This window comes from Verticillium nonalfalfae (assembly GCF_003724135.2).
Source record: "Verticillium nonalfalfae strain VnAa140/NRRL 66861 chromosome Unknown scaffold_35, whole genome shotgun sequence".
Classification (NCBI taxonomy): Eukaryota; Fungi; Ascomycota; class Sordariomycetes; order Glomerellales; family Plectosphaerellaceae; genus Verticillium; species Verticillium nonalfalfae.
The window spans coordinates 35,252-58,688 of NW_021167260.1; the positions used below are offsets into that span (position 1 = coordinate 35,252).

The 23,437-nt window shown below is 57.1% G+C and overlaps 7 protein-coding genes across 7 annotated transcripts; 2 read left to right on the plus strand and 5 right to left on the minus strand.

Annotated features, from left to right (window-relative positions):
* Window positions 1–971: 971 nt before the first annotated feature.
* D7B24_005553 (uncharacterized protein) lies at window positions 972–1,742 on the minus strand (the record flags this gene model as incomplete). The annotated part of the gene is made up of 1 exon (XM_028639703.1): window positions 972–1,742. One exon carries the CDS (start codon window positions 1,740–1,742, stop codon window positions 972–974), a length of 771 nt encoding a protein of 256 aa, XP_028495918.1.
* A 2,421-nt stretch (window positions 1,743–4,163) lies between these two features.
* Window positions 4,164–8,507, minus strand: PMC1_2 (plasma membrane calcium; the record flags this gene model as incomplete). The annotated part of the gene is made up of 3 exons (XM_028639704.1): window positions 4,164–6,778; window positions 6,828–8,105; window positions 8,417–8,507. 3 exons carry the CDS (start codon window positions 8,505–8,507, stop codon window positions 4,164–4,166), a joined length of 3,984 nt encoding a protein of 1,327 aa, XP_028495919.1.
* A 5,483-nt stretch (window positions 8,508–13,990) lies between these two features.
* Window positions 13,991–14,959, plus strand: D7B24_005555 (uncharacterized protein; the record flags this gene model as incomplete). The annotated part of the gene is made up of 3 exons (XM_028639705.1): window positions 13,991–14,169; window positions 14,256–14,594; window positions 14,713–14,959. 3 exons carry the CDS (start codon window positions 13,991–13,993, stop codon window positions 14,957–14,959), a joined length of 765 nt encoding a protein of 254 aa, XP_028495920.1.
* A 919-nt stretch (window positions 14,960–15,878) lies between these two features.
* On the plus strand, window positions 15,879–16,770 carry D7B24_005556 (uncharacterized protein; the record flags this gene model as incomplete). The annotated part of the gene is made up of 2 exons (XM_028639706.1): window positions 15,879–16,163; window positions 16,261–16,770. 2 exons carry the CDS (start codon window positions 15,879–15,881, stop codon window positions 16,768–16,770), a joined length of 795 nt encoding a protein of 264 aa, XP_028495921.1.
* Window positions 16,771–16,858: 88 nt separating this feature from the next.
* On the minus strand, window positions 16,859–18,007 carry D7B24_005557 (uncharacterized protein; the record flags this gene model as incomplete). Its single annotated transcript, XM_028639707.1, has 1 exon — window positions 16,859–18,007. The coding sequence occupies one exon, from the start codon at window positions 18,005–18,007 to the stop codon at window positions 16,859–16,861; it is 1,149 nt and encodes a 382-aa protein (XP_028495922.1).
* A 780-nt stretch (window positions 18,008–18,787) lies between these two features.
* On the minus strand, window positions 18,788–19,407 carry D7B24_005558 (uncharacterized protein; the record flags this gene model as incomplete). The annotated part of the gene is made up of 2 exons (XM_028639708.1): window positions 18,788–18,793; window positions 19,240–19,407. 2 exons carry the CDS (start codon window positions 19,405–19,407, stop codon window positions 18,788–18,790), a joined length of 174 nt encoding a protein of 57 aa, XP_028495923.1.
* A 1,286-nt stretch (window positions 19,408–20,693) lies between these two features.
* On the minus strand, window positions 20,694–23,021 carry DDX51 (ATP-dependent RNA helicase ddx51; the record flags this gene model as incomplete). Its single annotated transcript, XM_028639709.1, has 1 exon — window positions 20,694–23,021. One exon carries the CDS (start codon window positions 23,019–23,021, stop codon window positions 20,694–20,696), a length of 2,328 nt encoding a protein of 775 aa, XP_028495924.1.
* Window positions 23,022–23,437: the final 416 nt, after the last annotated feature.

Genomic DNA, 23,437 nt, shown 5'->3' on the forward strand with positions numbered 1-23,437 from the left:
CTATCTAGGTATCTTAGCTGTTCGGAGAAAATCGTTTCATTAATCCTGTTGGTCCTTCAACCCTGACCCTGCATGACCCAGGCCTCCGAACAGACCTGAGTCTGTCGTTTCTCATGACAAAGTTTGTGCGGATCATCGTCGTCGTTGTAGTCAGTCATTTCGACCCCCAACTGGGCATCTCGCCGTGCCCGCAGTCTTTCTCGCAGTCCGGTCCTTTGATCCGGCCTTCCATCACGCCGCGATCCCCAACTGCATACGCTTTCGGTGCTTCAACAAGTGGACAGTATCCATGGCCAGGCCACGAGACAGAGAGTAATGTCGCAGATCGGCGCAGCTTGCCCTGCGAGACTCCATCTCAGCCACGAATATGGTCCTTCGTGAGCGAGGCAGGCTGCCCGTAGCCATTGTGATCAATGCAGTCGTTCGGCAGTGGCCGGAATATTACAGCTTGTAATCTAGCGAAATCCAGGTGTACAACATCGCCAGACAAAATTGCACTACCTGCCAACCCACGCTATATTTCGGGAAGTGGAGGAGGAGGAGGGGCGCTGGTCTCGGAACATGGACTTGACTCGCTGGCTTGCGCTGTGGGGAGATGGAGCGTGGCTAAGTAAGAGCAGCGTTCTACTGCAGACCAAGGCTCATGGGGTTCAAATCGAAAGTAGGCCTCATCAAACTGCAGACGTTTTGTGTTGGCAACGTAGGCCCTCCTCCTTTGGCCAAGGCACTGTTCGTGTTCTCGTCATTGCTCGCACGCAAACATCCTCTCGTTGTCGGTTGCTTCTTTTCCCGTCTTGCAAGGCGTCCACAAACTCGGGAATGCCTCTACACACAGCTCCCACATGTCGTATGTGTCCAGAAAAGTGCCAAAGGGATGACAATTATAAAGGGGTATTCATTTTTGATGTAATCGCAGCCGGAAGCTGCCCGTCCACTCGCCTATATCCAACACGTCTAAAAATGCAGAGCGTCTAGAAGTTGACAGCATGCCCGCCCATCCTGCTGACCCGAGGATCCCACTTCTGCCTTTGCTGCCGGTCAATCTCCCCGTCCTCCATGTCCTCCTTCTCCATCATGGCGCGCCTCCGCGCGCGGCCGGCAAACGGGCCCTTGCCCTTGCGGTACGCCCAGCCAATGAGGCCGCCAATGGTCAGCACGCCGGCGACGAGGCCGAGCGAGATGGGCAGCGCCGGCATGAGGGCGCCGCTGCCGGAAGAGCCCGTGTTGGCCTCCTCGGCCGTGGGCAGCGGGGCCAGCGACGAGGTGGACGCGGGCGGCGGGATGGCGAGCGGGAGGGTGGTCGTCGGTGCGGCGACGACGAGGGTCGTGGGCTGTGGGGGCGCGACGATGAGCTCCTCTTCTGAAGAGGTCGATGCCGAGGGGCCTGCGCGGATAGAGGAGAGCAGGGTCGTTGGCGGGCGGGTGATGGCTGAAGGTAGGTCCGAGGAGATGCCGGTTTCTGAAGTCGTCAGGGACGTGGGGAGAGGGAGCTCTGAGGAGGCTGTGAGGCCGGGGATTGAAGTTTCGTCGGCGGCATCGTCATCTGCTGGCCTTGATGGTGTTGAGGAGGGACTGTCTGAGCTCGTGGGTGTGATTGTTGGTCGCTCGTCGAGATCGACGGATGTGGGCTGGGGTGATAGCGTCGAGAGGGGCGATGTTGTCTCGTCGGCACCGGGGAAAGGGAGGAGGGTGGGCGTGGGCACGCCAATGCCCGACAGGAGGTCGTTGAAGAAATCGGCCATGATGAAAAGCGGGATGCGTGTAAAAGATTTTGGGTATAATGCTGCCGTGTCTTGACGGTGATGATGATGTGCCGACCCTGTCGTCAATGTTCGAGATGGTGGTGTTGCAATACTGATTCAATGAGATGCTGTCTGATGCGTGAGACGGGTCTGATGTGTGAGATGCCGTCTGATGTGTGAGGTCTCGTCTGACGTGTGAGGTCTCGTCTGACGTGTGAGGTCTCGTCTGACGTGGGAGATCACGTCGCGTGATGGAGTGAGTGAGCGAAAGTGAGGGACGTGAATCCGAGTCGAGGGTTCAAAACGAGGGATCCAAATCCCATACTACGTTCGCCGCCAGGGAAAAGATGAAAATGGGGGGGGGGAGGGAGAGAAATGGCTGGTGCGAAGAAGGAGACAAGGGCTTCTCAATATCAATAGGAAAAAAAGGAGAGGCAGGTTCGGTTCACAAGCCACCCGAAAGGAAAGTCCAGCTCTCAATCGGTCGAATCAGGAAGTCGTCGAGAATTCCTCGCAAACAATAGAGTCTCCTTCCAAACCTAGCACAGGAATGTGGGAAGGAGGGAAGGGGGGGGGTAAGGTAGGAGAGGGCCTGGCTATCTTTAAACGGCGAGGCACGAGAAGAGAGTATGCGCCGTTTGGGACACTTGGGAAGGCGTGGGACGTCGGCACCCGGCGCCAGTGACGCACGATCTGCGGGGTGATCTGCAGGGGTCCGCGTCGCGCTCGCGCTGCCCGAGGCTCTGCGGCGTGCGTTTGTTTGGCTATGCAGTGGTCCGCAGTGCACTGGAGCCCTGAGGCTAAGGGACCCCGGCCCCTTGAACCCCTGATCCAGGTCTCGAGCACAGCGGCAGTCGCCCTGGGCCTATCCACTCCGCATCCGTCCTTGACTCGACACCAGGCCCACGCCTTGAACGCTGATGGGGGCCTCCCTCCGTTTCAGATCCAGAGGCGGCGCCAATGCTTCTGCCACGGCTTCAGCCAATGTCGTCTGCCATCTGAATCTTTCTTCCCGTCCCACTGCCTCCTGCCTTGCCTCTTGGCCTGCCTTACCTTAGGTGCCTGCCCCAAGTCGCCGAGGTACCTTGAATGCCTCCAAGATCGCCACCTAGTCTCCGCCAGAGGACCCAGCACCCCCTGACCATCCTTCCCAAACCAACACGACGGCCCCCTTGGCGCGTCCTTTTTCGTCAAAAAGCCCAGTGACCGACCTTTCGGCACTCACCTGCCATGCGCGATGGAGTCTCCGGGGTTCATGTTTGCGACCTCGAAATGCAGACTCCAGAATGTTTCCGCGTCGCCGCCCGCCGTTTCTACTGTCCAAGCCTCACCAGAAATGGCCAAGCCCACCACCCTCAGGAACGCACGAGTCCCCACCACCACCACAGTCTGTTTCTCCCTTCTGCGCCTCAGACCCTGGCCCCCCTTTCCTTCACCTCACAGCTGGGCCCCCCCAATTGTTTCCCACCAGCCTCTGGAATGCCGCCTCGGCACTAGCGAAACGCCCCGTACCTCCAAGCTGCCTGACCCAAGTAGAACGCGAGGACCAGGAGGCCAGCGGAATACCGCACGCTGGCATGTCCGATAAACTAGCACCATGCACGAATGGGACAAAACTCCCTTCCGCAACCGAACCGACCAGCCAGCGGCAGCAGGGACGTGCTCAGTCAGGTCCACGCACAGATCAACAACACCCGCCCACAGAGGCTCCCTCCCCCTTTTCCCACAGAGCCCAGCTTCACCCCCAGCAAGGCCGGGCCGCCAGCGCGCTCGTCTGTCATCACGAGGAACCGCCCAGCAACAAGGGAGAAAGCCTGGTGCCCATACTCGAGCCAGTGACGTGAGAGCAAATCCCAACAGCCGGATGGCAGCCAGACAAGAGCCCACCGTCTTTCACCAGAGCCTGACAGCGACGAAAGATCATCGTGCACACGTGCCTGTGCAAGTGACACCGACTGCAACCTGATGAAGTCATACAACATCACGATCACCGCTCATGAAACGCTCCCAAACAAACGAGCCAGCTTTTCTGAGAAAAATCAATTGTCTATCCATTTTCCAAGGGGGATTGGTTGTTGCGTTGTCCCCCGTCTCTCCCCCTCTCGCCGTTGTAGCTACTTGATTCAGACCCTGCGCTCATGATGTGTGTTGTGCCGAAGGACGAAACCCGGAGTTTGGTATCGCACTTGCTGCTTCTGCTGCTGAAGCAAAACGAAGGAAAAAGAAAAGAAAAAGAGTGGAAAGTGACACAGGAAAGAAAAAAAGTGAATGAGGAGTAAATGTGTTACTATTACAAGCAAAGTTACCTGTTCCCGTGGCCGAAACTTGCAGTTTCACTTTCATACAAGCCACTGAAAATGTACACACGAACGAAGCGGTGGCACCACGTCACCTTCTCACCCTCTCACCACCCAATGGCAATCACTCTTGCGCCTTGTCCACTGGCTGCGGCTGCGCTGGTCCGGTCCCCTTCTCGTCGCTGTCCCGGCGACCCTTTTCCTCCTGCAGTGGCGTCGAGTCGTTCATGCCCGAGGACGTCGACGGCTGGCGCTCAATCGGGGACAGGCCGCCAATGCTGGCAGCGATAATGCCAGGCATACCGACCGCCGATCCCATGGCGGATCGCATCGGCGACATGGACGACCGTTCGTCTTCTGAATTGGAGCCACCCGTCCTGCTGCGGCTGCGCGTGCGTCGGACCGCCTCCACAGGGTGTACGATGGCATCGCCAACAAGGTAGATGCGGCCGCCACGGATTCGCTTGAGGAAGAGCAGATCGTCGCGGATACCCTGGAACGCTGTGCCGACGCCGTTTTGTGTCTCCTCGTCCGACTTGTTCTTCTTGCGCTTGAGGAACTTAGGCATCGGGATCCTGGGCATGTGCCTGTCCACCCAGTGGGCGCACGTACGGACGATTGAGTCGGGGAACAGACGGATCAGAACACCAATCGGGATCGAGAGGAAGCCGAGCACAAGCGAGATGCCCCATTGGGGTCCGGTCAGCGGGACCACGACAAAGGCGTCGCTGCCAACGAAAACGATGAGAACCTGGCCGCCCACCATGATGGCAAACATGACCAAGAAGAGGCGGTTGCGCGACAGACCCTCAAAGATGTTCAGCTCGTTGTCGATACGTCTGCTGTTGATGAGCTTGAAGATCTGCATGAACACGAAGGTGTTGAATACGAGCGCGTCCATCTCATCCTTGGGGTATTTCAAGAAGCTGGGTCCGCCAAAGTGCAGCACAAAGGATACGATCAACTGGTAAATGGACTGGCCGATAATCATCTTCCACATGGTCAACGTAATGAGCGGCGCAGTCTTGGCTTCCGGCTTCCGACGCAATTGCGATTCCGTCGGGGGGTCGGTGGCGAGAGCCAGCGCGGCAAAGGTGTCCATGATGAGGTTGACCCAAAGAAGCTGGATGGCCTTGAGCACAGCCTCCTCTTCGGCACTGGCGACAGCCGAGACAAAGGTGAGAATGACAGCAGTGATGTTGACCGTGATCTGGAACTGGAGAAACTTCTTGACGGCGTCGTTAATGGCTCGGCCCCAAGCGAGGGCACCGACAATCGAAGAAAAGTTGTCGTCCATCAGAATAATGTCAGACGCCTCCTTGGCAACTTCGGTTCCCGTAATGCCCATGGAGAAACCAACGTCGGCAGCCTTGAGCGCGGGCGCGTCGTTGGTACCGTCACCAGTGACAGCGACGACGTCTCCGAGAGACTTCAGTGTCTTGACCAAAATCCTCTTATCCTCGGGGCTGGAGCGCGCCAAAACCTGCAGGTCCCTAACCACGGCGCGTCTATCTTGATCGCTGAGGCGTCGGAACTCCAGGCCCTCCATGACACGACCGCCCTCGGTAAGAATACCACAGTCGCGGGCGATAGCTTTGGCAGTCTCAATGTTGTCACCCGTCACCATCTTCACGGACACGGAGGCACTGTGGCAGTGTGCCACAGCCTTAGGGACGTTGCCTCGCACAGGATCCTGAATACCAACAACACCGATCCAGTTGAGATGCTTGAACAGGTCGTTAAACTCGACATTGTCGGTACCCTCTTCCTTGCGAGAGTTTGGGGGAGGCCACGACTCAAAGTCGCGGTACGCCAGTGCCAGGGTACGAAGAGACTGCTTAGCATAGTCGGAAATGGTGCGCTTGATGTCCTCGCGTTGCTGGTCCTCCATGTTGGCGCGGGCGAGCGAGGAAGTAGGGTCTGCGATGACCTTGTTGGATTGTCCCAATACGATTTCCGGCGCACCCTTGATAAAGAGGCGATACTTGTTCTCGGGCAGACGGATGACGATACCCATGCACTTCCGCTTCGAATTGAAGGGCAGTAGTTGCTGCGTAGGGAAGCTGGAGCGCTCCTCGGCAATAGGACCGAGAGCGAAGCATTTACGTGCCCAGTCGAGGAGAGCTGTCTCCGTCTTCGTGCCGACAAAGACCTGCTTTCCCTTCTCCTCGGCCTCAAAGGCAGTCGTGTTCACAGCGACAGATTCCTTGAGCAGCTTGCGGTATTCGTCTGATAGGCTTGAAGAGAGCTTGGCAATCGGAAGGCGTAGAGTCGATGGGGTTCCGTTAGATGTGCGGGCATCATCCTCCACCTCCTTTGCAGGCGTCGTCGGTTCGGTGGTAGCCTCCGCGTCTTGGTCGTCTCGATCGTTGAAGCGCACGCTCCCAGAGCCAAGAGACCCAGCCACTACCGTCATGACGTTCTCGGTCAAGGTGCCGGTCTTGTCGGAGCAGATGACCGTCGCATTACCCATAGTTTCGCAAGACTGCAAGTGGCGGACCAGGTTGTTCTCCTTGGTCATTCGCTTTGTCGCGTACGCAAGTGAGAGAGTCACGGCAAGCGGCAAGCCCTCGGGAACCGCAACGACAACAATGGTGATCGAGGTGATGAGAATCTGGAGGAACGTCTGGCCCTTCTCGTCGGGACTGTCGTCGTTCCCACGGAGACGTGCGAGGAACTGGATAGTGAGGACACCGAGGAGAATCAGACCAGCAGCGCTACCAAGTTTGGCAATGTACCCTGTACCCTGTTAGACGTCGGCCCAGAGCGCAAGAACCAGCGCACTTACCAGCAAGAATGTTCAGCTTCAGCTGCAGAGGAGTCTGTCCAGGATCGTCGCGCAGAGACATCATGGTCCTACCGTGACTGGAGTTCTGGCCGACAGCAGTGACGAGAAACGTGCCAACACCATCTAGGATTCGTGCACCCGAAATGAGGAACGGGTCGAGTTTCTTGATGTTCGTGTTACCTTCGCGAATGCCCTGCATCACAGCAGCAGCGGGAACCTTCTTGATCAGGTCCGACTCGCCCGTGGCGGACGACTCGTCGCAACTGACATTATGACCATCGATGTAGACACCGTCGACCGGAATGACGTCTCCCGCTTCGAGCAGCATAACGTCACCCACGAGGACACGGTGGATAGAAAGATTGGTCGGCTTGCCGGAGCGAATGACCTTGACGATGCGGTCTTCCTTCTTCTTGTTCAGTTTCCGGAACTGGCGCTCCTTTTGCCAATCGTTGGCAGCACCAACGATAACGACAATCAGGATGGCGACAACGATGGCAACGCCTTCGACCCACTCGACTTTGGCGCCCTGGTGATGCTTGTTGCCGAAAGTTTGGTAGAGGCCGAGCGCGAGAGAAATGACAGCAGCAACCGACAGAAGGATCAAGACCTTGTCCTGGAGAGCAATCCATGCGAGCTCCAAAAAGGACTTTGATTTCCTCTCGGGAAGAAGGTTCTCGCCGAACACCCTCTTCCGGTCGCCAAAGTTCCCATCAGAGTCGTTCCCAGCTGAGCCGCCCGGCTGACTTCCAGCTTCCTTTGCAATAGCATTAACATCCAGAGCGGCCTTCTTTGGGTTCACTGTGTCGGTGCCTGCCGCTACAGCATCTTCGAAGGAAATGGGATCCGAGATTGTGGCCTCATCGAGACTGAGGCCAGCCGCTCTGTCGGTACGGAGACCCTTTTCAAGACCAGGAAGACCACCGAGGGCCACAAATGCTTCAAGACTCTTTGGGTTGATAATCTTGGTGAGTTGGCCTGGTGAGAAGGCGAAAGGATTATTGGCAACATTGTAGAGCTGCTCCTCGCCCGGATCCGGACTCAACGGATCGATTTTTCCATCTTTAGTGGTCCCCGTTATATTGCTGTCCCCAGCAGCCGAGGGTTTGCGTAGAGAGTCCCCTGGATCGGATCCTGGAGTCGTAGGGGATTGTGTAGGATGCGACTTATTGGAATCCCATGACTGTGCGCGGGATGTCCTCGTAGGAACGGCTAGAGTGTTGGTGTCCTCGAAGGCCGGTGACGTAGGAGAGTGGTCCTCTACGTCTGGGAATGGTTCTAAGCAGGCGGTTAGTGGGTGCAATACTTGGGTTTGACTTGGCAAGCTCTTGACGGGTGTTAGATGTCTCGCGATGATGCCTGAATCGAGAGAATCTGGGGAAGCGTGTTTCCGCGCCAAGCCGGGTCGACAGGGATTGTCGGTGCGGCAGGTGGACACTGAAAAGGCTTCCCCCATTCGCTCCTCAGAAGATTGAGGCAGTGTTGCTTGCTGACCATTGAGGCAGCTTCCACAACTCCGAGCTCCAGCCAGTGTGAGGCATTGCTGCAGCGTACGCAACGCCACTGCGACTCCTCCAAAAAGAACGTACCTTGTTCATTATTGATGGCCGAGGTGTCGACCGTGATCGCAGGCGTCTGGGGCCGCCGGTGCGAAGCTGGGCGGCTGGTCGAATTGTCCATGATGGTCTGGACCGTGGCAGGCACGGAAAAGGGCGATTTGAGTATTATGCAGACGAGTCGGGCGAAGGGGGCCCAGGTCGTCAAATCGAGGAATATGAAGCCGAGCACGAAAGGTACCTCGGGGCGGACTGGAGGTCTTGGAGAAACGTATCGTTCGTTGCCTTGGCGAAGTATGCAAGGCAGAACTCGAGGCAGAATCGAGCAGGGCCGATTCGGCTCTCTACAGCTCGAGGGCCTTTCGGAGCCGTCGGGCGCGAACCGGGTTCGTGTTGATGTTAGGAGATGATCGATGAAGTGGTACGAGTGTGGCAGTGCCGGGTGTGATGATCAATGTTGAGGGTCGTTTGCATCGCGGTCCTTTTGGGGATGTCCTTCGTTTGAAGGCAAGCCGTCTGTTGCTTTTGCGGCGGAGGCTTGTGTTGGTGATCTTGGGCGTGCCCGAGATGCTTTCGGCGCGAATGCGAAGGTCGTGAATTTTGTTTTTGTTGGCAGGAAGGAGGCGCACTTCAGTGCCGGATACCTGATTGACTGTAGGCGGAGGCAAGGATTGCGCTCGTGAAAGACCCAAGGCGAAGGTGTGAGAGGTCGAGATTGAGAAGAGAAAGCTTCCAAGAGGCAGGAAAGAGCCAAATGCTATAGAGTACGTAAACTAGGTAGGTGAACGTGATTTCATCGTATGAGATCAGGGAAGGGACGGTAGCGGCCGTGTGAATGTGGCAGTGCTGCTCCGTTTCCTTGGCAATCGTGATGCTTGGCGTCATTGGTCAAGCTCGCCTCATTTTGGAGTAACCACCTTCATCATCACTGGAGCAGGGGCTCGAGGGGGCGCCATAGGCATGTGGGCTTCTGTGGGCGCCAGCAGGAGATGGAGGGGGGGGGGGGGGGACCTGGACCGCTGGCCGTTTCGTTGCCATGGTGCAGCCGTCATCGTTTCTGGTCGTCTCTGCTTCTTTTTCTTGTTTTCGTCCCTTTTTTTCACTGGCCATGTCTCTGATCCAAAATGCATCTAGCCATCTCCGACCGAGAGAAGCATGGGGCGGTCTTCGATAGAAGGGAGGGCGGTGGAAAGCAGGCACTCCTGGAACAACAACATTGACTACAAGGTAGGCGAGTGTAATGTGCAGTGGAGCCCACGGAATTCATTGCACATCACAGGCCAGCCTAGGTACCTAGGTGGCCAGGCGGATTAAGCTTACCTGCCACCGGGGGGGGGCGAAGATGCTTGGTTCAGTGCTTGGTATCCACTGTTTGCTGGCTGCCCCTTCCTGTGCCCTTCTCTGGCAGCTTGGGCGACCTCCCAGGAAGCGCGTGCCAAGATTCACAGGCCCGTGGGGCACCAGGCATTAGGGGCTTTAGGTGCCGCCCCTGGCCCTCCCTGGCCCCCCCGGAGGCATCCACTAATTACCTTCAAATTAACGCCTTTGAACGCTCCGACGTGGGACGATACCACACGAGGCCAAGCCTCTTCTTTTTCTCCCTCCTTCGTCCTTTCGCCTAAGAAGCCCCAGTGACACTATCAGCTCTCAGCTCACCAGGGCTTGTGCATCCCCAGTCTGCTTCATCTCAGCTCTGTCTAGACAGTTCACAGCAAAAATCAAACAGGGCGGATCCCTCGGCAGTCGCCTCCCTCTCGTCGCGGCAACGTTGTCGATGCAGATGGACAGCAGCCATCGCCAGCGTGTCACTGCAGCCAGCCACAACAACAACCTGGCGACGCCCACAGGTCACAGGGAACAAGAGCCGGTAACACCAAATGAGAGAGCTGAGGGCTGTCTCGCAGGAAACATTTGATGCCCAAGGGCATACTGCCATGACTGTGTAGCGCATCATATTCCAGCATCCTGGTCCTAGCTAATTACGCCGGCCAACGCTGGCTCAACACGTCCAGGCTAGTAGCAACCATCTTTTGTTTACCACACAATCCGACCACCTGTGAGGGTGCCATCTGGCGGTCAACTGAATGACTCCATGCCCGCGTCACCCCTGTTTGCACGTGCGGTGCGTGGGCTTGCACTATGACAACCCGATCACAAGCATCGTGAAATCTTGCTCTGTCAGCTGGGTTCCCAGCCTTGCCAGCAAGCACAGCAGAGAACCCTGCGCCCACGCCGCGATGCTTGAATCGGCCGTGGTCAAGAAAGAAGCTTTGTGGGGATGTCAGCCCCTAGAAGCCGCGATGCTTGAGCGTGCCAATCAGCGCGCTTCTGAAGCTACGGAAATGAGGTCATCACTGGTGTTGGTTGCCACACCCCTGGCCATTGCTTCCACGAGCCGGGACGATCCTCCGTCGCATGGGAGGTCGACCTCATGCGTTAATTAATTCGTGTGACGACTAAAACCAGCTTTGCTGTAGTTGCACACACCGTAGTCCTCTGAATGGTAGGATGCGCACGATCATGATGAGCCATCTATGCTTGCGATGAAAGCGCTTGTGTTTCTGCACTTTACTGTTGAGGCTCAGGACGTTCAGACCGCCTTCTCTAAGAATGAGGTGAACTTCAGCCCTTGACGAGCTCCATCTCGTTCATTTTCGACCAGATTTCGAGCAAGATCGAGCTCGAGTGGTGGAATTGGTTGAGGAGTTCTTCATCAAAGGCATTTCGACGACCTGTTGAAGCAATCAGCTTGATGATGCTCATTATCAATACTTGTCAATGGCGTCGGTTGAATCATAATGATTGGGGAGTGCATGTCAATGAATTACCTCTGAATACAAAACGTCCAAATTGTCCGCTCATCTAATCCCAGGCGAAAGGAAGTAATAAAAGAGGGAACAAACAGCCTTCGCTGGCGGTCTGAAGTATTCTGGTCGAACAACGACTTGAAGCCAACGAAGAACCCTTCGATGCAGGCAAGACCCTGCGATGCCGTGGATCAATACTCTACGATATCCAAGACCCCGAGTACTCCTCGCAAAAGGGGCAGGCGATAGACCCCTCTGCCTGAGCAGGAGTGTAGAACGTGGAGCGGTCTTATTTGGTTGGTTCGATACCGTGTTGAAGCCGGGATACCAGGTCTGGCGAGGAAAGAAAGTACCGAACAAACGCAATGAGGGCATCGCGGTCTTGCTGCTCTCCATCAACGGCACTACGGGCCTTGGCCCATCATGTTCTCCAGCAACGGAAACAAGGCCATGGTCTTGCTAGCTGTCCAACGCAAATGACATGCCCTCCGTCTGTTCACAGTTGACGTGGTTGTTGACCCGCGACTCAAGGAGGTGCAGTTGAGATATGTTGAGCTCCGCGAGACCGCGGGCAATGTGCGAAAAATAACACTCCGCCGCATCGGTCCACATCCATAGTGATGGAGCCCGAGCTGTAATGAGGATATCCCTCGATCTGACCTGCGCGCCCCGGAACACACAGCTGGATGACCATGAAACAGCCCTTGGCCCGGACGGCGTTGGTGTATTTCCTCCATCCCTGAACCTATGCTTCGTCCCCCATGCCCGGCGCGCTCTCGCCACCGCAGTGAGCAGGTGAGATATAGGTCGCCTCGGCAGTCAGGAGTGTGCCGTGACAGTAGATCTCCTGCGTATAGTACTGATGCATCAAAGGGAAGCCACGTGGTCGGCGTTTGCTGGAAGCGTATCAGCGGAGCCATGACGGCGCGATGGCTGAGTTTGACCTCACCGACAGTGATAGGGCAGAAGAGTTTTGTAGATGACATTATCAGGGTGGGAGACGGCGGGTCAGGAAGAAGATTTGAAAAAGAACTTGAATATTGGACAAGGAACTGTAGGTCAGATCTTCCCGTGTTGCCAGGAGAGCTTCCGAAGATCCAAGCGTGAGAGTGACATTTTACACCGGAAGGCTCACGAGCGAGAGGATTTTCAAAAAAACACGTTGAATCCATGATTATCAATACAAGTATGAGCCTGAAGAGCTTCAAAAATAAATACCGTGAGTTATGAGCACGTATCTCGATTTTCTTTCTTGCAGAGACAAAGTCACTCTGTGAGAGCGTGGGATCTTCAAGCGTATGATCCTGAGGTGCCCGCTTTCACAACTTAGTGGAGTACGTACATGAGCCTCAGAAACATATCTAACCGCAAGTAACCTCAAACCATCATGATCCCAATGCTGTCTGAACTCTGGCCTTGGTCCTAATTCTTGACTGTATATATTTACATCTCAATGAACTCGAAGGCCGTTTGGATTCGATGATTGGCTGGATGTGAAGATACGACCAGTCCCCAATGGCGGCATGCGAGCGAGCACTGGCCCAACGACCACAGGATGCTCGTGCATTGAGTCAGCAATCCAATCCGCAAGTCCAGACGCTTCGATAGCGTGCAGATCGTCGTTTCGGCGCTGTCATTTCGCCCACGCGACGATCGGTTTCTGGGGTTAGTTACGCCAGGCGTGCGACGGTCTCGAGACGTCAAACATTGACAGACAACCGACAGCTACGTAGCCAACATGTCACACAACCGGGCCAAACCTCTCCCCTCACATTGATCTGAGCGTCCTGGCACAGACCCCCTTCGCTTCTCTCTCTCTCTCTCTCTCTCTCTCTCTCTCTTCTCTCCAGCTTATCACGACGACCCAGCATGCAAGCCATATAGCCTAGATAGAGCGCGGGCGTTACCTAGCCCCCCCCTCCCTTCACCAAACACACGCCCATCCTCCAATCCCACCTCACTGACGCGCCCACACCCATCCATCCCTCGGTCTGCTCCACCGTCCACCGTCCGCCAGAGCCAAACTCAATCAAGACAACAGCTGATCGTATTCGAGGGGGCCCGCCGCCCGTCCACACCCTCTTTGACCATCGCATTCCTGCAAGCTAGGAGGAGGGTCGAGGGTCACGATGGGACCCTACCAATCATGGCTCGGACCTGCCCTCCTGTGCCACAGGCTCTCCCCCTGTAGTGATCCCGTCTTTTCAGTCGTACAAAGCCCGGCGGGCGTCCGCGACGAAGCAGAGTGATTTCTTTCCAGAGGATGCTCGTTTGTGTCACTTTATTTCTTTTTATTTTATTTTCATCCTTCTAAGATCTCAAGCCGAGCCTTCGAACCGTCGATTGCATCTTGTGCGTCCGCGTGGACATTGCATGGCCGCCGAAAGAGAAGAAAAACAAAACGTGGGTTCCCCGTCCGTCGCCGCCACCGTCACCTGACCGAGAGAATTGCCCGCCCAGGTCCATGTCCCCTCAGCGACGGGAGGCGTGGTGTCTTGATTCTCGGTGACGCGAATCGCCACACGGTTGGCTGGTCACCTTTCCGCCAGACGACAAACAGCTTGAGCATCGCTCACTGCTCCTCGGTTCTATCAAAAGTCGCCCTCCGGCAGACAGCTTTGGGCAGGTTGGCCCAACTAGGCGACGAACCTACGAAAGGTGTGTTCGCCAATCACCAACAAAAAAAGCAAGTCCCACAGATCTGGGGCGAAACGGAGCCAAGGGCCGAGAAGAAGAAGAAGAAAAAAAGGCAGCAATCAGCGTATCCTACGACTCGTCCTTCGACGTGGTGCCAAGCATCATGGCCATCTCGGCAACAACGACGTTCAGGTATGTCACTGTCACAAGCGCCGGCGCCAGCGCCACTGCCGACCCGACCTCTGATCCGGCCCCCTCGGGGGAGAAGCGCGCGCCGATCTGGATTTCCATCTTCATCCTCTTCGGCGCCCTGACGGGCCTCATTCTGCTGTTTTTCTGCATGTGCGTACTCTGGGAGAGATTTCTTTTACTGAACCAATTTTTTTCTTTCACGCCCACAGGAAATCGTGGGGCTTACGGTTTCGCAGCTGTTGGGTCGCGCGCCGGGTCATGATCCCTGGTTTCTCGCCAACACGACCCAACTCGCCGGATGCGGAAGCGCTCGCTCACGCTCACGCGCACGCCCGTGGCCCCGGCAACGGCCCCGCCTCACCCCGGACCCCGGCACCGGCGATCCCGGCCGTGGCCTTGGAGGCCATAGCGCGCAAGGTTGCGCAGCTCGACAAGTCGGCGCCCATCACGACATACAAGGCCTGGCTCGCCGAGTATGAGGGCGAAGGCGAGGGCGAGTGTGTGAGTGAGCCTGATGAGGAGAGGGACGACGATGCGGTCAAGGGCGTTGCCAGAGCCAGCTCCTATGTCGTTTGGTACGTCTTTCCCCCTCCCGGCCTTCTTTGTCTCTCGGTCTTCATGACTTGCATCCTGCTGGCCAGAAAGAAAGGGTTTTTCTTCAAAGGTCCCAGTGCTGACGGGACGTTCTTTCAGTGTGGTGTGCCTGGAAACACTCGAGGACAGCGATCTGATTCGCACCCTGCCGTGTCGCCACATTTACCACTCCGAATGCATCACGCAGTGGTTCCTCAACAAGCACGACACTTGTCCGCTGTGCAAGGTTCACTACGTGCCGCAGGACAAAGACGATGCCGCGCTTGCGAGGCCACCGGCGGCGGCTTTCCGAGGACATAGGCCCTACGACGCGATGTATCGGCTCTATACGCAAGTGCCGATATGAATCTTTTTTTAGTAATTCAGTTTCGTTTGCCAACGAGGGACACACCCGTCATGCGTCATAACGGGCATGACGGAATGAACAGGACTCGTGGTCGTCGGGAGTGTGTATATATGTGTTTGGCATTATGGCACGAAGAGGGCTGTAGGAGCCCATCGGAGGTGGAGTCTCGGGGTGCCATTTTCACGGCCTTTGTTTCCTATCTTAACCTTACCTTCAGGACCCCCCCTGTGGCCTGTTCGGCAGATGATACCACGGTGTGTGAGCGCATCTTTTGATCCAATTGATCTCATTTTACTTCATCTCGAGTCATTCGCGACCCTCTACCAAGGAATGAAGAACAAGAATTCTCTGCCGCCGCGACTCGCGCGCCCAGATGGATGGTTCCATCAAGGTCACCACACCCCTTCCCAAGAATGGGAATATCCTCGTCCTTTTTGAGTACCATGTCTACATGTAACCCCATCACCCGATTTCAGCACCCACAGTCCACACAGCCCAGCGACGCTTATCCCCGATCGGACATGCTGGTGGCCCCTCCCCATACGCCGGAAGCAGAGAAGCAAACACAAATGCCCCCCCCCAGCGAAGCTTATTATTACTAAACAGCGGTGCTTGACTGTTCGTATTGATGATGAAACGCCCGGACGAGCGAGCACGTCTTGGATCAATTGACGTCACCGTCCCCCGCGCCGTGACGTGCGAAGAATGGCGTGTTGCGTGAGGCCTGACGAGGCCGTATAAATCGTCTTCTTTCACAGTCTCGCTGAAGGTTGCATCAATTCGCCTGACAACCCGATCGCACAAGCAGCTTCACTATCACCACCACCTTAGGCGACATCCTATTACATCTTTGCCCATTCGAATCCGGATGCGGCGACAAAGAAAGCAGTCCACACACCAAAAGACATCCTCGCCCACCATGCCCCACGTCCTCATCCTCGGCGGCCACGGCAAAATCGCCCAGCACCTGACGCCCCTCCTGCTGCGGGCCGCGCACACGGTCACGAGCGTCATCCGCGCCGACGACCAGGCGCCGACCATCCGCGGCCTCGCCCCCGCCGACGGCAGGGGCACCCTCAACGTGCTGATCCGGTCCCTGGAGGATGTCACGTCCCAGGACCGCGCCCAGGCCATCCTGTCCGAGGTGAAGCCCGACGCGGTCGTCTTCAGCGCCGGCGCCGGCGGCAAGGGCGCCGCCGACCGAGTACGTTTTCTGCCTCTCTTCCCTTTTCTCTCTCGCCTTTTGGAATCAATAAACAAAAACATCAAAAAGACAAAGTCAGGCAATGCTAACGAGACAGACCCGTATCATCGACCGTGACGCAGCCACGCACTTCCTGCGCGCCGCCGCCGCAACGCCCTCGATTGAAAAGTTCATCCTCATCTCGTACCTCGCCTCGCGCCGCGCGCAGCCCGCGTGGTGGGACGCCGCGGCCTGGGGCGACGCCCAAAAGGTCAACACGACACTGGCCGCCTACTACGACGCCAAGGTCGCCGCCGACGAGGTCCTCTACGAGGCCGGCAGCACGCGCCGTGACTTCGCCGCCGTCAGCCTGCGGCCCGGCACGCTGACCGAGGGGGACGTTGGCGGCATCGAGTTGGGGCGGACGGGCGGTGCCAAGGGCGAGGTGTCGCGCAGGACGGTCGCCGAAGTGACGGCGCGCCTCGTGGACGCCGAGGGCCTCAAGACGTCGTGGATCGACCTGCTTGATGGTCAGGAGAACATTGACGAGGCCGTGAAGCGCGTTGTCAAGGAGGGTGTGGATGTTGCTGAGGGTGAGCCTGTGTACGACAAGGTGCGCAAGGCCTGAGTGGGCGTCGCGGTGACCACCAGAAATTCACGATGTATGATAAAGAGAAAACATGGACATTTAACGTTTTTATTCATTCATGTGACTATCACGCCATCAGGGCAATGTGCTTCAGCTCACCCTGCACCTGGAAACCGACCTTTGTAGGCGGGTACTCGACTTCGGCGCCCTCGTCCTTGCCGAGGTTGAACTGCTGCGCGCGAACCTGCTTCGCCTTCTCGGCGAGCGCCGGCAAGGGCGCGAGGTCGTAGTCGGACGAGAGATGGTAGAACATGGTGGAGGAGATGCGGATGAGGGGACGGTCGGGGTGTTCCTCAGTGCGGCGCTTCATGGCGGCCACGGTGGCCTCGTTGATGACGACTTCGTGGAAGCCGGCCTTGACGAGCCCGCCCGTGATGTACTCGAGCTGCTTGCCGGCCTGGACGAGCAGGTAGCTGCCCTGGGGGATCTTGACGGCCATCTTCTTGCCCGTGTTGCGCGCCCAGACGTGCAGGCCGGGGTAGCGGGAGCGGCCGTGGATTGTGAGGAAGTTGAGGTCCGTGTGGAAGCCAGCGAGGATGGTGTCGGGCTGGTCAAAGCGGCGAAGGTCGGACGAGGTCGGCGCCAGCAGGTGGGGGCCGTAGCGCGCGGCGCTCGTGAAAGCATCGGCAGACAGCTCGAGGCCGGCGGCGGCCATGGAGGCCACGCCCTCGACGGCCTGCTTCATGGTGGCGCCCCAGTGGTTCATGGTCGGCGACCAGCGGTCACGGATGTGGGAGGCTTCAGGCACAACGTTGGAGGCGTTGAGGCCGGGGAACTGTGTATTGACCTCAGGGGGCGGGGCGTCGTTCATGCGCCAGAAGAAGCGGCACTTGGGGTCGGGGCTGTGGGCGGAGATGTCGAGGGGACGCTCCTCGGGAGCAAGGCGGGCGATGACGTCGAGGCAGGGTTCGTCGACGGCGCACTTGGGCTTCTCCGTGTTCTCAAGCGTAACGCCAATCTGGTAGGAGAGCTCAGGGCGCTCATCCTTCTGGAGGTCCTCGCGGGGCTGGGCAAAGTAGTCCTCGAGGAGGTCGAGGAACGTCGTGTTGTCCTCTTCCGAAACGCGCGAGTCGTGGAGCACGAGAGCGCCGTAGGTGATGAGGGCATTGGCAGCCTTGAGGCATTCGGCCTTGGACTCGGGGGAGTCCTGGGGGTTGTTGAGGAAGACATCGAGGTCAATGATGGGCAGGTCCATCGGGAGTTCGTCGGCGGGCATGGCTGCGATATCTTGGATGTGCGGGAGGGGGTTGGTCGGGGAGAAGCCGGTTTGTGGTCGCAAACGGTCGCAAAGGTGAATTCACAAATTGACACGCACTGACAAGAGGGCAGAGGATGTAGAGAACTGTTAAACTAGGATACAGTGAAAATGGGGATGAGAAGAGAATAAATGCAGCATCGCCAAAAAGTAGTCAGTCGCCGCTGCTTACTTTGGTCCCATGTGATACGTCCGAGGGGTCCGCCAAATCTTGGTGGGGGAAGGAGCCCCCGGTGGGGTCTCGGTTTGGCGGGGGCAGGGGCAGCGTGCACGCGCATGCTGGATGAGGAAGCTGCTGTGTTCGATGTGTGTCGCCGCTTTACCTCTGCTTCTTCCTTTGATGCTCTGCATAACTTCCGGTTGCACAACCACCCTCTGCTTACCTGCTTCACCACCTTAGGTACCTATCTGGATACATCTTCATGACTACCTTAAATATTGACCTGAATGACAACATGAACCAGAGGAGTATGGTAGGTATTATCTGCAGTTGAGAGTTCGGCTTCTGACATCTCTTGCACGAACCAGGCAACACGAGGTGCAATGGCCGGGCATCTTCATGTAGCCAATGCTGCTAGGTACATGACTGGAACACATTCTGGGGACGCCTGAATCACATATTCCATGACATGGTACAGTTCGTCGGCCTCTGGAACGCTCCACCGCACCTCGAAGCACGCGGACAAATGTGCACACGCCCTCCTCGCCTTCTCTAGCTCTACATGGCGCGCTTCTTTCCTCCTACGTCTGCGTTTTGAAGGAGTCGTCAGAAAGTCACTCGAATGGGTGCCGCCCGGCAGTGTCGACATTGTAGGCAACACATCCGCCCAAAGGTCTAGGCTCATGATCGGTTCATCCTTGAGGGCTGCAGAATTTTCGGTCTCGGCTATGTGCCGCGAACTTCCAATCGTCACCAAGTTCTTGAGGTACACGCACCCGCCCGGGCACTCCGGGTGCTGTTGCAGCACGTCGTGGTAGATTCCACTCGCTGAACGAGAGTGTATCATGGCGGAATCCATGGCCACGAACAAATGACCTTCTCTCGAATACTGCGTACTGGGGTGGTTGCGGTGACTGAAAATATGCCCGACAAGTTTGGCAAAATGGATGAGCCCGACGCGTGATGGCGAGACTGGTATCGCCTGGCGCGCTTCACGACAGCTGAGGACGGTGTTGGTCTGACGCCAGCTTACCATTTTCCTCGCTTGCTGCGGCGTGTTGTTGCTGCTCGACGCTGCCGTGTCAAAGGCGCAGAACATGTAAGACTCTGCGCGAGCTTGCTCCCAGACCAGCCTGCGGATCTCGAGGGGAAATCGCGGGAAGAGGTGGAAAGTGTCTTTGGTCGAGGTCAAGTGGTCCATGTTGTTGACGAGGAGAGAGCCCGCGTGTGTGGAAAGTTATCATCATGTTCAAGCGTGCTTCAAATCAACCAGATACCTATATAGGCACTATATGCGATATACTTCGCTGCCTTGGCTGTTGTTGATGTAGATAGGCTGTTCCAGCGAGTTCCTACATAACCAGACCACAAAGGCAACAAGGGGCATAATAAACATCCAACCGGAGATACATCACAGCTTGCGCACTACCAATCTGGAGCCTGGCCACGGAACAGACACATCTGGATGTGTTTCGCAACCTAATGTTAGCCTGCATTGTTCAGTTGCGTTTTGAAATTTGGCACTTCACTTGCCCAGTCCTTACAACGGATCCCATCACCAAACCCATGTCATCAATCTTATTGGTCTGCAGCGTCATGTCCCCATCGACTCCCTCTACGAAGCTCTCGCTTCAACCTTGAGAATACTGGACGTCTCCAGTCAAGCCTGCACAATTCTGCACAATGCTCTACTCGACGTTGGTCGAAACGTCCCCTTGAAGCGGCGACATACTGAACCAGACCCACATCGCGCGCCTAGAACGGCCCTCGCCGATAACCGTGGGTTGGCCACCCCAGATTCTTATCAGGCCACCGCTCTCCGGCGGAGATCGACGGACACCGGTTCTCGACCGATCGTCTGGCCAGACGAGAGACGTGAATGCCTGGCACCGGCGGGATAGTGTGCTGTCGGCCAAGGCGATGACCCGGGCTTTCCTGGCCAGGTCCATTCCTATTGTAACATCATGTTCCTTGACTCTTGAATGAGTGGTAGACTCTGCCTGGCCAGGTCAGAGCGGCCCTGGCTTGACAATCAGACACGGCCAGCAGTGACGTACGCATGGAGCACTACTACCGATTCCTCCCCGTGAGCATACATCAGTCTGATACACGTATACAACAAAACTACGTTTAGGGGTTCATCCGAGGATATGCGTCTTTAAACTTGATGAGTACTATCACCGATCGATAAAGCTTGAGATGTAGCTTCAGACGAGTATCGCTCTTACATGAAAACTCCCGATATGACTGATGCAGTAACTCAACGTATCCTGAGGTCCAGAGATATACGCCGCCAGGGAACTTTGCTTCACTACACCATGCTCGCAAAGCCGGAACCACGGCGTGACGCTGTGCGATCCCAAGACACAGTATCAGCCTATCGCTTCAGTAAGATCACACGGACTCAGGTACGCATCAACGTGCAGGCTTTGGACCGCGCAACTCCGGCGCAAACGGTTCTCTTCAGCATCCTGTTCGTCACAGCTTCTACCTGTGCTTCCGCACCTCGGACGCTTCCTTCCCCAGCTCCTCCAATGCCTTCTCGTACCGCTCCATCCTCTCCCCGCCGAACCCTCCTTCTTCCGCATCCTTCTCGACAATGACCAACCGTCCGACCTCTTCCGTTCTCCGGATGCCCTCCCACTTGGCCACGGCGCCCCAGAACCATCCGCTCTCGCGCGTCTCCACAAGCGTGAACGCCCGTCCCTGCCTGCCCGCACGCGCCGTGCGGCCCACGCGGTGGACGTAACCCGCGGCGCTGGCCGGGAGATCATAGTTGACGACGTTGTCGAGGGCCGGCAGATCGATGCCACGAGCCACAAGGTCGGAGGCGACGAGGATGCGGAGGGTGCCGGCTGTAAAGGAGGCGAGGACGCGGCGGCGGTGAGATGTCTTCTGCGTCGATGTGAGGGTGCCGATGAGGGGCGCGAGAGAGGGCGCGAGGAGGGAGAGGAGGCGGGAGAGACGGATGGCGGATTCGTTGGACTTTGTAAAGATGAGCGCCGTCTTCTTGAAGGAGGCCTTGGGCGTGTCGGAGTCCGAGGCCGAGTCTGACGAGGTGTCTGATGAGCCGTCCGACGAGGTATCCGACTCGTCTTCTGATGAAGTGTCATCGTCTGCTGTTGCTGCTGCCGCTGCCGTCTTCGCAGGAGTTGTTTTGTTCTTCGATGCCGTGTCCGTGGGCGAGAGCAAGTGCTTGCCCTGGAGAAGGTCGAGCAGGTACAGAGGCTTGAGCCTGGTGTCGTAGACCCTAGTCGCAAACTCCTTGAGTGAGCTGGGAAGCGTGTGCTCGGCCACCTGCGTCGTGCCATCGGCCTTGCCGCCCTCGAGCACGATGAGCTGTGGCCTCCTGAGCTGCAGACTGCCGAGCAGACTGAGATCTCGGGTGAGCGTCGCACTGAGCACAACCTTGCGGACGCCTGTCAGATTCGAGTCGGGGAAGTCGCGTGCGCTGAACTTGTTGGTGCGCAGCTCAGGCATGACCACGTCCAACCAACCCTGGAAGCTTTGCGCCAGCAGCTTGTCTGCTTCATCGACTACCAGCCAGCGAATAAAGTCCAGCGTGAAGCCCGGTGTATGATTGATGTGATCGACCAGCCTTCCGGGGGTGCAGATGAGTACGTCGACCTTGGAGTTGTAGTCGACGACGTGATCGGGCAAGTTGCCCATGACTGGCCTGGACGCCTGCGGCCCACCTTCAGCATCGGCATCCTCAAGTGTAGTCCAAGCCTCGCGATCCCTCTTCACAGCGTCTGCATATGCCTTGGGGTCGTAGCGTTCCGTCTGCTCTACCAGATTCGCCTGGTCGTTTTTCAGTTGATGGCTGCCAATTGAAATCCCGATGCGTACGCGCTTCTGATCACGGGCATCAAAAGCAGCGGCGCAGAGCTGGAAGACTTCCTGAGCCTGATTGACAAGTTCTCGGGTCGGCAGCACCACAAGCGCTCGCAATCTCGTTACCTGGCCCTGGCTGATGTCGCGCACAATCGGCAACGCATACGCCAACGTCTTTCCGGAACCGGTAGCGGCCGCGACGAGAAGATCACCCTGGCGGTGCTTGCACGAGGGCAAAAGCAATGGTATCGCGGCCGTCTGCACCGCAAAGGCGTCCTTGAAGCCTTTCGACTCGAGAATCTTAGCTGAACGGTCGTTGATGCCGATCTCGGGGAACGGAGTTCTGGTGTCGGCTGCAACGCGTATCGGTGCTGCAAGCCATGGCGGTAGGGTTTCATAGGACATCTTGGTCGTGTCGGCGGCCACAGGCTCCGGTTGCGGTAGGGGGTCCAGGCCGTGCATCTCGACATCCTCCGCTTCGTCTTCGTCGACATTCATGGCCTCAGCTCCCTCGGGCAGTGGTACCGGGGCCTTGATCGACTTGGCCTTCTTTGCCAATACTGATGCGAACCGCGAGGGCACCTTGTCTTCTTCGTCGTCGTCGTCGTCCCCATTGTCCTCTCGAGCAGGCTTCTTCTTCTTTGGCTTGTCTCGTGCCTCCCTTTGCCTCTTCTTTTTCTCCTTCTTCTCGGCTTTCTCTACATCTTCAGACTGTTTGGACTTCTTGGGCTTCGGCGCAGGGCTTTCTGCGCCGTTCGTGGAGGCATCGCCATGCTTGCGCTTTGTCGCGGGAGATAGCGCATCATGCGAGTTTATTGATGGAGACTGGGTCGCCGTCGCCTTTGCGCCTTTCGTTGGGGGTACGTAACGAGCGTAGTCTGTGGAGGGCTGGCTGGTCGAGCCATGGCTGGCGGTGCTCTGTTGAGGAAGTGATGGTGATGCAGAAGCTGCTCCCTTTGACGGGACATATCGATTGTACATCTTTCCAGGCTCTCTGATCAGTTGGTCGCTCGGAGCGGTCGGCCAAGCAAAATGTCGAGAGTGGTGTTTCGTCGTCGCTGCGTCTGGCCTCGGAGGGGCAGACGAGACGAGCTTCCAAAAAATTTGGGCAATGATCCAGCACATCGGCTTATCAGTGTTCTGCCGAGATCCACCGCCCCCTTATCGTTCCCGCTGCAGGGGTGGTTCTTTAGCTGTCTCGATCCAATCCCTTGACCAATTGATCTTCAGCGCATTCGTGTGTCTCTTGAGGTCGAAACCAGGGACCTGCTTGACTGACGATCATGGTCGACTGAACAACTTCAGCACCACTTTCAACCAGTCGACCACCGACAACTCTTCAAACCTGTCCGAAAAGGCTGGCCCACCGCGTTTCGACATCTGTCCTACGTCAGACA